We start from the raw sequence: 11,674 nt of genomic DNA, 5'->3' as shown, positions 1-11,674 counted from the left end.
CTTTTGGTTCCTGAACTTAAAAAAAAAAAATCACACCATCAGAAAGTCGGAGATGCGGCCTGCCAACTAGTACAGGAAACTCCCAAGCTTTTACTATATATTTGTGACATCTGGATTTTTCAAATATGATCTCTTTACTCATTTCATTATTTTCAGCCTTCCTATGCATTCATTTCTTCCACCTTTTTCACAAAATATAAAGCACATATTTAGACTATCAATGTACTGAAAACTTCTTATTTCTTATTAATCCTCTCCACAGGTTAATTTTAAAGCCAAACAACTTTACTCATGGTGAATACATTCATCCCAAGTATTTTTTTTTAAATGAGAATCTCATTTTCCAGAATTCAACAATATTTCTGGCTTAGTGCAATTTATAAAATCACACTGTTTTATTAACACATCAGTGAATAGAATCTGACCCAACCCTTGACTTCTCTATGTGTAGTACTCTGACTATGTATTAATGAGCAGAAAGCTTATTAATAGAATTCAGAAAATGTACTACTAGTTGAGGGTTTGAGTATTCTAAAGCCTACTTAAATACAACAATGCTTTTAAAACAAGATTTATTCAATATTTGGTGAAAAGCTTCAGTTTAATAAGACTCATATTTAACATTTGGTCATAAGACTGAAAGTTAATGAGTCAAAAAAATGTCTCCTGATGAGAAAAGACTTCTTTTTTTGCATGAAAGATCTGAAATTAAAAAAAAGAGCTCCATTATTAACAAATAATCAATAATAACACAAACTATTTCAACTCAGATTAGTAACTCAGAGAAATAGATTTTTAAAAAGCGTTCAGCAGAGAAATACAGTGAAACATTTCATGCACATTCAAATTTCCCTTTATCTTTAAAAGACTTGGCATTAAGATATTTTTCTCCAAATCACAATTTCTCCTTTAAAGCCCACCAATCTTTACTGACCTTCATTTTCTGAAATTGTATAACATTTGTACAGCTTAAATAGGAACCATCTAAAAACAGCTCACAGTACAGATTATTACTTTTTATGGATTCTATCTCCCCAACTAGAGTATATAATCTCTTGGAGGGCAGACACTATCTTTTTCAATTTTGGGGATTTTTGCCTGTGACATACTAGTAATATATTTCAGCTATATTCAGTTTAAGTCACTCTTTCCTTCCTCCCAATCCTGCTCTTCTCCTGTAACTCTTTCCTTATATTGTTCCCTAATCTAGAGGTGAATAGTGTTTCATATTCAAAAACATTATTCCTATATTTCAACAAAAGTAAATCTACCTCCAAATTTAGCTTTATAGGATTAATTTTTTAAATTATTGTATTTTCTGAAGACATCATCATAATCCATACAACATCAATTGTACACCCACAGTTTATAGGAAAAATTATAAAACATAGGTCTATCAATTCTAAACACAGAGCATTTATTTGTTAGCTACTATCTCAGACTAAACATTATGTTATACAACTTACCGTTTTCAGTAAAGCCCTTTGATTATACAAAAGCAGACAAGTTATTACCAAAACAAACAGTGAGATAAAAGCAAATGGTATCAAGAAAAATACTACGGTTTCCTTCCATTTGTCACCTAGTATTAAAAATTAAAAAAAAAAAAAGGAAAGGTTAGATGTTTACAATTATTTTTGAAGCTAAATTAGTTTGTAAATAAGCCAGTAACTGGTGAAGAACTGAGTTAAACTTGGAAGCCTCTGCCATATTTGCTAGTGTGTAGGTACCACAGTTATGTTTGAGTATAGCATTCCTTCCATTTGTGCAATTTGTATATAGAACAATTACTTGACTAAACGTCACATCTCTTCATTGCACTTAGAAAAACAACTCCCCAAAGCTCAATTCTTGTTTTCCGATATGATTTCATTTAAAATTTTACCTTGTGAAATTTCATACCAAAATGATAAAATATTAGCTAAGTGATTAGAAAAACAGGTCTTATGTATCTCTTAACTCTTACTAAGTCGAAGTTTTATATTATATCACCTAATGCTATAGTGAGCAAAATCTGGTAACAGGGAGCAGAATACCTGACCAGAAAATACACCACCTTGACAATGGGATTATTTTGAGCCAAAGGCAATCAAGACTCAGCAGACTGGGTGGCTCAATTCTTAAGCTTCTGCCTTTGGCTCAGGTCATGATCCCAACATCCTAGGACTGAGCCCTGCATCAGGCTCCCTGCTCAGAGGGAAGCCTGCTTCTCCCTCTCTCACTCCCTCCCCCTGCTTGTATTCCCTCTCTCTCTCTCTCTACATAAATAAAATCTTTAAAAAACAAAACAAAACAAAAAACCTCAGCAGACTCAAGAAAAATGTTTACCTCTCCCTTAACCACATAAAAGAATTTAGATTAGGCAGCCTGGTCTGAGAGCAAGCTATTACCAGAAACAACTTTCATTTGAATGACCTATCTGTATGGTGGGGCAAACATGTAATTACAGTAGCATCCCCCCACCATCAACATTCTTATCCATGGTTTTGCTTTCTATGGTTTCAGTTACGAGTGGTCAACTGCAGTCCAGAAGCAGATGATCCTCCTTCTGATGTATAATCAGATCAACAGTAGCCTAATGCTATGTCATAATGCCTACAGTATAGCCTCTCTTCATCTCATCACTTAGACGTTTTATCATCTCACATCATCACAAGAAGGGAAGATTGAGTATAAGGTATTTTGAAAGACCACATTCAGGGGCGCCTGGGTGGCTCAGTGGGTTAAGGCCTCTGCCTTCGGCTCAGGTCATGATCCCAGGGTCCTGGGATTGAGCCCCACATCGGGCTTTCTGCTCAGCAGGGAGCCTGCTTCTCCCTCTCTCTCTGCCTGCCTCTCTGCCTACTTGTGATCTCTGTCTGTCAAATAAATAAATAAAATCTTTAAAAAAAAAAAAGAAAGAAAGAAAGACCACATTCACATAGCTTTTATCACAGTATATTGTTATAACTGTTCTATTTTATTAGCTATTGCTGTTTAATCTCTTCCTGTGCCTACTCCTAAATTAAACTTTACCATAGATTATATAGGAAAAAACAGTTTATAGAGGGTTCAGTACTCTCAATGGTGTTAGGCATCCATTGGGGGTCTTGGAACATATCCCCTGTGGGGATATCCCCCTCTTCCTATTGTCCTGTGAATTACACTTCTCCCACTTTGAAATCCCAGGTCCCAATCCCATTCCTTAGCTCATGATGGCATATAAGCCTCAACTGCCCTAATTGCCCTTGGGTCTCACATTTCCATGGGGCCCCTGTACTTATGAAATTAACTTTTTTTTATTGTTAATCTATCTTATATCAGTTTGATTATTAGAGAAGCCAAAGAACCTAGAAGACTAGAAGGAACATTTTTCCTCCACAACAGTTAGTGTCTTCGGCAGGATAAATTTTAACAGGCTGGCACGAATTCTTACTATGTGAGTCTTCTGGATCTCTGCCTACAGAGTCTCATGAAAGCAAGAGTGGTGAGAGTCCTTTTCTTTTCTAAATTTAGATTAACAGGAGAAAATATTTATGGAACAAGTTCCTTGGGTGTAGTACATCTGATAAAGATTTGGTATTAGTACTTTTGTTTTCTATTAATCCTTTGCCTCTGTTTATTTTTGTCACTTTCTACAACTTGAGAGCTTGGCTTTATGACCAGTGAGAATATTCTGCCAACCAAAGGGTACATGTACCAGTGTGCATTTGACAGAGAGCTGAAAAGGCTGTGGATCTGAGCAGACGGAGTTAGGCCTGGGTCCAATGTAAAAACCAGAACTTGGGCTAAACTAGTCTAGACTTAGGTTTCTTGGTATGACTCTGCCAGCTGTCAGGGGAATTTTGTCTTAAGGGGTCTCAGTTCATAAGGGGCCTTTGTCATCTCAATTTTTGTTGTCTCATTGTGATAATAAAGGTCTTTATTTTCTTAGGCTGAATCCTGTGAGGGCTGTATCTTGTGTACTCTCCTTTGGGATACCTTTTTGTCCATAGAGAGGCTTATTGATTTGAGTCACTATTGAGATTAATAGATCGTACTTATCAATGGCCAGAAAATGGATCTTTTGAATTAGATTTCTAGATTGAAGCTTTTAGAGAGCACTCATCCTATTGACAGCTGTGGAAAAACTAAATTGAAAAGGGGACACAGGGGCGCCTGGGTGGCTCAGTTGGTGAGTATCTGCTTCCGCCTCGGGTTGTGATCCCAGGATCCTGGGATCAAGCCCTGCGTCAGGCTCCTTGCTTGCTTCTCCCTCTCCCACTCCCCCTGCTTGTGTTCTCTCTCACTCTGTCAAATAAATAAAATCTTTTAAAAATAAAAATAGGGGCGCCTGGGTGGCTCAGTGGGTTAAGCCGCTGCCTTCGGCTCAGGTCATGATCCCAGGTCCTGGGTTCGAGCCCACATCGGGCTTTCTGCTCAGCAGGGAGCCTGCTTCCTCCTCTCTCTCTGCCTGCCTCTCTGCCTACTTGTGATTTCTCTCTGTCAAATAAATAAATAAAATCTTTAAAAAAATAAATAAATAAAAATAAAAATAAAAATAATAAAAAATATAAATGGAACACAAAGGAATATAATATGGCAAGCCTTAGGGACTCCCTTAACAAAATGGAAGAACAAAAATTAGAAAAAAATTAAAGTCTACATCCAATGTAAATTCTCCTTTTCAAAATCTGGCTTCATCTGCCTAGTTCAGCTTCCCCTTTCCTCTAACATTTACAGAGAATACTCTTGCCTGATCTCCAGGTCCAGGGTATATGGGTTACTTGTGTAAATACTGAAAGCTAGGAAGTGATTTTAGCAGAAGCACCCAATAAGGGTGGTGGGACTCATTTTGCTATCCCTTATAATTCCTACTTTCCAGGGCTCTTTAATCAGGCTCTACCAGCTTCAGGTCTTCCCATATGAAGTCCTTTTCAAGTATATCCTGGACCCCCACTGTGAAGAATTCATGTCCCATGGACAGCAGCCATTCTTTTAAATTATAAAGCCCCTTTACTTTCGCTTTCAGATCATACAAATTTAGAGAGGAGTTAGAAAGATTAGTGGCCATTCAACACCCCCACTCAAAAGGACCTTATTAGGTGCTAACAGGTGTTCTTCCCACCGGTGTATTGCAGTTAAGAGACAAATCATATGGCTCCCTGAGAAAACTGTCCTCCCTCCCCACCCCCCACAATATGACCAGAATTGGCCTTAGGCCCTCCTACAAGTGATCAGCTGACAGCCAATGTTCAGGGGCAGATAGAAGCAACAGGAGAAGCTTCCCTCCAACTCTGGAACAAGGGTGAACTGGTCCAAGTTTAAATTGTACACTCAGAAAGAAGGCCTTTGCTTAAAAGGTTTGCTTAAAAGTTTTGCTTCAAAGTTTTATACAGACTTTACAAAGGCCCTATGCAAATTCTTCAACATCAACTCAAATGTCCTCATATTTATCCTTCCCTGAAGGAAGGTTCCCATATGGGACCCTCCCAGAGTTGATGAGACCCTGAGGGATTTTCTCGTAAAATGCTACGTTATTCCCTTCAACAGCCAAGGGAAAACTAACACTAAAATTAATTAAAAACTTTGCCAAATTCTGGAGTCTGCAAAGGGCATCTTGGGAAAACTGGTAGAAGCCAGCAAAGGGTGAGAATTCTTACCAGAGTCAGCTCCCACAAATTTCTGCATAGTGCTCAGTCAAGAGAAGAAAATAAAATTTAATATTGTCCCTTCCTTTTCAAATCCAGACCCACTGGTTATTGATCCTGTCTCTCCCAGAGATAGCTATATGCCTTCTTGCTTGTCTCATTTGTGTCCTACAAATCAGGCTTGGATTCCTGCTGCCTGGGACATGTAAGTGGTTGATTCCTTCCTTTGGCTATCTTTGGGAGTGACTCTGGATCTTGGGAAGGTAATATCCTTTGCATCCTCTTTGGGGCCCTTCTTACACCAAGTGGGGGTTGTTAAGTACTGCCAGAAAAACTGTTTGTCCCAGCTGAAAACTCACAAGATAGTCTAAAGGATTCTTTAGCTGTTCTATGGTCAGAAGTTGGTCAGAAACTGAAAGCTGATACACAGCACCTGAAAGAATTTTTTTTTAAGGCTTCCTTCCCTAAACCGAAATGAAATTATGCACCCAGAAAGAAAAACCTTCTGAAGCCTTTGTAAAAGGATTTACTAAAACATTCCAAAGATCCGTGGTATAAAAAAGCAAATTGAAAAAAAGATACTTTAATGGGAGGATCAACCTCTTATGTCATTTAGGCTGCAATCCAGTTCTTGGAGAAAATAAGAGTAATTGTCCTTATCTTACGAATCTTTACAGAATGAGAAATGCAGCTGTAGAGGTAGTTTAAAGTTCACTTCTTCCTTTTTATCGCTCCCCAAACCTCCCCTGTTTATTTCAAAAGGCTTGTTAAGTATTGTAAAAATTCTGGCCTTAGGAAACTAAAGTCCTTGTTGGAGGAACACGCATTCTTTCCCTGTGTCTTTGGTAAGTGCTTTTATCTAGGTCATCTCTTTAAAGTACAAACTTCAGGGAGGTAATTCTTACCAGAAGAACTCAAAAATAAAAAGGTCATTTGAAACTTAGATGAATGCTTCTCACAAATACTAATTTGTATTATTGTACCTGATTCAATGGCAGTATTTTTTAAATGGAAGCTATAAGTTTTCTGTCTGTGTATTTCTAGTTATTTATTTTTTAATATTTTATTTGAAACAGAGAGAGAGAGCGTGCACACACAAGCGCGCGCACACACACACACACACATGCACACATGCAGGGGTAAGGGCAGAGGGAAAGGCACAAGCAGACTCCCTGCTGAGCTTGGAGCCCTCCTGGGGCTTGATCCCAGGGCCCTGAGGTCATGACCTGAGCAGAAGTCAGAAGCTTAACCCACTGAGACACCCAGGCGCCCCTGTTTGTGTGTGTTTATATATATGTATTTTAAGATATTTTTCTGCCTATGGATAGTACTGTCAAAATTAATTTGTAAAAAAATTCTATTTAACCGACTTAAAGAAAATTAAACATTTATATAAACTGAATTCTCAGAAACATAATAAGAAACTAACCCAAATGAATTTCAGGTTTACATGATCTGGGAAAATACTGGGTATTAAAACTACTTTAAGCTTGTTGGTTTAATTAAAACAGGCATATCTTTCAAGTTACCAGGATTAAACATAATTCTTTTATACTACCAAGGCTTATTAAAGGTCAAAAGAGTTCATGTTATCTCTTACAAAATTTGTTAGCATGAAAAAATAGTTTAAGATGACGGTTGGCTTTGTTTCATGTCTTATCAAGTTTTTGTGAGTAATATAAACATAATTGAGAACAATTAGATGTTTATGAAATAAGAGTTTTTTAGGTGAATTTTTTTGTTTCCCCAATTCTTTTTGGTAACATAAAACCTTTTGGTAAGTTAGGGGCACCTGGGTGGCTCAGTGGGTTAAAGCCTCTGCCTTCGGCTCAGGTCCTGATCCCAGGGTACTGGGATCGAGCCCTGCATCGGGCTCTCTGCTCAGCAGGGAGCCTGCTTCACCCTTCCTCTCTCTCTGCCTACCTGTGATCTCTGTCAAATAAATAAAGTCTTTAAAAAAAAAAAAAGTCTTGGTAAGTTAAATGAAGGATAGCTCTAAATATCCATAATATAGTAATAAACAAAGATCATTTGGGGGGCACCTGGGTGGCTCAGTCCTTAAGTGTCTGCTTTCAGCACAGGTCATGATCCAGAGTCCTGGGATCTAGCCCCTCATCCAGCCCTGCAGCAGCCCCACATATGGCTCCCCACTCAGTGGGGAGTCTACTTCTCCCTCTGCCCCTTCCCCAATTCATGTTCTCTCTCTCTCTCTCTCACAAATAAATAAAATCTTTTTTTTTAAAGAAAAAAGACATTTTATTTTATTTATTTATTTATTTATTTAAAATTTTATTTATTCATTTGACAGACAGAGATCACAAGTAGGCAGAGAAGCAGGCAGAGAGAGAGGAAGGGAAGCGGGCTCCCTGCCGAGCAGAGAGCCTGATGTGAGGCTAGATCCCAGGAACCCAAGTTCATGACCTGAGCCGAAGGCAGAGGCTTTAACTCACTGAGCCACCAGGCACCCCGAAAAAAGACATTTTTAAATAAAATAAAATACTAAAACATTAATTGCTGAACATAGGTTTATCTATTTTTTCTTCCTATTGCTAAAGGAAAAAGATAATAGGCTCAAAATGGAGTCCCTTGTGCTAAGCTCCACACCAGAAAACTAAGACTTAAAATCTAACTTAATTACAGTTCCAGCATTGTGCCAGGGACATGACCTTTATCAAGTGTCTGGAATTACCTGATCAGTACTAGTGAGATAATCTGCCTGGTAGACCTCTGACCCCTTTCATCCCGTAAAGGAAGGTGACCTTTCCTAAAATAATCCATAATTTTCCCCCTTTTGCCTATAAAACCTTCCATTTCATACAGCTCCTCAGAGCTCCTTCCTATTTGCTAAATGGGATGTTGCTCAATTTATAAATCCTACATAAAGCCAATCAGATCTTCAAATTTACCACTATTACAAAGAAACTACGATATTGGGGTCTGTTGGTAAGCATGTCTTGTGTTATACTGAAAGACTATATTGTGAAGAAACATATGTTTCTTTTTTTTTTTTCCAAAGATTTTATTTATTTATTTGACAGACAGAGACCACAGGTAGGCAGAGAGGCAGAGAGGCAGAGAAGCAGGCTCCCTGCTGAGCAGAGAGTGGGATGCGGGGCTTGATCCCAGGACCCCAGGATCATGACCTGAGCCAAAGGCAGAGGCTTTAGCCCACTGAGCCACCCAGGCACCCCAAAACATATGTTTCTAGAAATTATGAAATGTATTCATAAATTTTCCAATCTAAAGAATGTTGGCAAAATATACAGTTCACAATTGCTTTAGTTTCACTACAAATTAAGATTTCTAAGGATTAAGAATTCTAATTAATACATGTAATTAAAGCTGTTAGAAATAATAAGGAAAACATGTCTGTATGCAAGGATAGTACGATATGCATGTTTGGTAAGAGAGGTTATGAGGAATAGAGATGCATTTTTTGTTGAGGAAAAAGAAAGTAGTTTTATCCTAAAATCAAACTGGTTGTTTCAGAAGGAGAATGAAGATAATAAAGGACAAATTATATAGAAAATTAGGAAGAAAGAAAGAGAGTCATACCTTGTGTTCTTAAGTTGGCTAAAATAGAATTCATTTATTACAGGGGATATAAAGTTAAACTTTAAAATCAGTAATGCACTTTCATAAAACTGGAACTTAATTTTCTTTTCCATAAATCTATGTTTGAGGTGCTTGCTAATTTATCTTCTACTTATAGACGATATGCAAGAGCATTTTTATTTCCATTATTACAAAATACACTGAAAGAAAATATATTTGTTACCAAATAGCTATTCAGTTACTGCTCTTATCTCATACCTTTCCAACATTGTTCATCACTCCACTCACTCCAGAGTCCATCATCTGAGCAATACATATTTATTTTACTTCTTACCAAAAAGCATAATTTTTTACTTTCATTTGATGTTCTTGTGATTTGTATCTCATTTTCAACTGTGGTAGTCTGAAAGCCAAGTAAAAAATAAGATGCTATTATTTGATCTAATTGCAGCTAGATAGATCTCATTTGACTTGTCATTTTTGTAGCAGATTTTATTACATGAAATATACATATCAAATGACAAGAAGGCTATATACCAAATCTTTTTTTTTTTTTTAAGATTTTATTTATTTGACAGAGATCACAAGTAGGCAGAGAGGCAGGCAGAGGGAGAGGAAGGGAAACAGGCTCCCTGCTGAGTGGAGAGCCCGACGTGAGGCTTGATCCCAACACCCTGGGAATGACCCTGCGATCATGACCTGAGCCGAAGGCAGAGGCTTTAACCCACTGAGTCACCCAGGCGCCCCTATATACCAAATCTTAACAGTGATTATCTCTGCATGGTGGGTTTTTTTTTTTTTTTTCATTTTTTTTTCTTCCCTTCCTTATCTGTATTATAAAATTTTTCTATAATAATGGATCACCTGTAGTACATGTGGGACAGAGCAAAATGTCTACATAGCTTTATTGTTTATGATAACCAGTATTTGGAGTAGTGTCAAATTTCTCAGATTACATAAACTGGAATACGCTACAGATACTAAGTTAGCAAAAGGAGCCATCATGTGAATGTTATTTCTATGGAAACTACAGAGTTCATACACATAAAGTCTTTTTTTTTTCTCTCTCTCTCTCCTTATTTTGGCTAACTGCCATAAAAGCTACATAACAGTGCTTAGGGCTTAGCATGAAACTTCTTCAGATATGAGAATACACAAGGCTAGATGTTCTCAAAGGGAAAAAAAAATCATTGAAGAAATTGCTTTGGTTTTGCATTTCAAAGAACTGAACAGTATCTCTCATCCAAAATAACAGCTTCTATTTTGTTGCATCTTTTCTTGGGAACCAGCATAACACAGTGGACTGGGAATAGCTGAATAATTTGTAAGTCAATTCACTTCCTTGGGACATGTAAATCAATTCAACTCCCAGTTTTCTTCTTATCCGTAGGTGAAATTAATTGATTAGAACTAATGGCTCACCTAAGCGTCTCCACCACTTTCTAAGTTGGAAACCAATGAATAAAATTAACATATAACAATGTAGGGCTAAAGGCATCATCACACTGTTGTTGCTGGGGGGGTAATGAGTCTTGCAATCATTGCCTCCTTCCTCTGTCAGCCCCTCTCCTGAATTACAAGCAATTCAAGTAGCCCTGTCAGAGTCTAATTCTGACATGATGTTTGCTCCTCAAGAAGTGATTTTATTGTGTTGTTTTCCTTTCTTTTCACCAAAGGCCTCATCATAACCCATCTCATACTTGCACTTGGCAACTTTAATTTATTGGCACAATATTAGAAACAACTGACTACATTATCTCTAAAGTCCTAACGTAGCTTTAAAATTTCTATGACTGATTATGCTTTCAGACTACAAGCAAGCATCTTTCTTTTGTCCCCTACATTTATTGTTTTCTGGAAATTATACTAAGATACATGTCATATTCTATTCCTCATGTGGATAGCAACTGATTTTGGTTCTCATATTTGCTTATTTTATTAAGTCTATATTTAAAAAAAATTAAAAACTATGTTTACGTTTTTTCCAAACAAATGCAATGTTCGTACCACCCAGGTAGTGTCATCTTCGGTGAATTCAATTTCATAAATAAAACATTTGGCTGGAATGGGTCCTTTAGGCATGCTCCATCTCAGGTTAACTTCCTCTGAATTCTCCACAGTAAGACTAAGGTACTCTGGTGGCAAAGGTTTAACTGAAAAGCGAAAGGAAGCCATTTCAACATGGAAGTCATTAAGTTTAGCAGTAGCTCTTATTAAAAGCTAGGGACACCTAGTAAGAGAAATCTCTAAGATAAATCGGATGGGTCAAGACTAATCTCTACAATGTGAATTAAAATCAAAGTTGCTTGGCAACCAAGACTAGTTTATTAAGAAACTTGGTTATTTTGGAAACTAAATTTTGGTAAGTCACAAACTGACAAATATTTAAACCCAAAAGAAAACTTAGAAGATCCAAATCATTACAGTCATTATTCCATTTGGTAGCATTAGGAACAACTGCCACAACAATTACCACTACTATTTTTATCAATAGCTAACTCTCATTTAGA

General features: G+C 37.2%; 1 protein-coding gene across 9 annotated transcripts in view; it reads right to left on the bottom strand.

The window, feature by feature from the left end:
* Positions 1–555: 555 nt before the first annotated feature.
* Positions 556–11,674, bottom strand: part of IL13RA2 (interleukin 13 receptor subunit alpha 2) — a 69,928-nt gene continuing 58,809 nt past the window's right edge. For 8 of the 9 annotated variants that reach the window (XM_047716780.1, XM_047716781.1, XM_047716786.1 and 5 more), the window contains 4 exons: positions 11,142–11,317; positions 9,423–9,567; positions 1,467–1,582; positions 556–702 (listed from right to left, as the gene is read on the bottom strand). In XM_047716780.1, the coding sequence (XP_047572736.1) occupies positions 652–702; positions 1,467–1,582; positions 9,423–9,567; positions 11,142–11,317 (488 nt within the window). In that variant the 3' untranslated portion in view covers positions 556–651. The remainder of the gene's footprint in view (positions 703–1,466; positions 1,583–9,422; positions 9,568–11,141; positions 11,318–11,674) is intronic. The other variant, XM_047716787.1, reaches the window with a different exon arrangement.

Source organism: Lutra lutra, chromosome X (assembly GCF_902655055.1).
Source record: "Lutra lutra chromosome X, mLutLut1.2, whole genome shotgun sequence".
NCBI lineage: Eukaryota > Metazoa > Chordata > Mammalia > Carnivora > Mustelidae > Lutra > Lutra lutra.
This window is presented reverse-complemented; position numbering and strand designations above follow the sequence as displayed.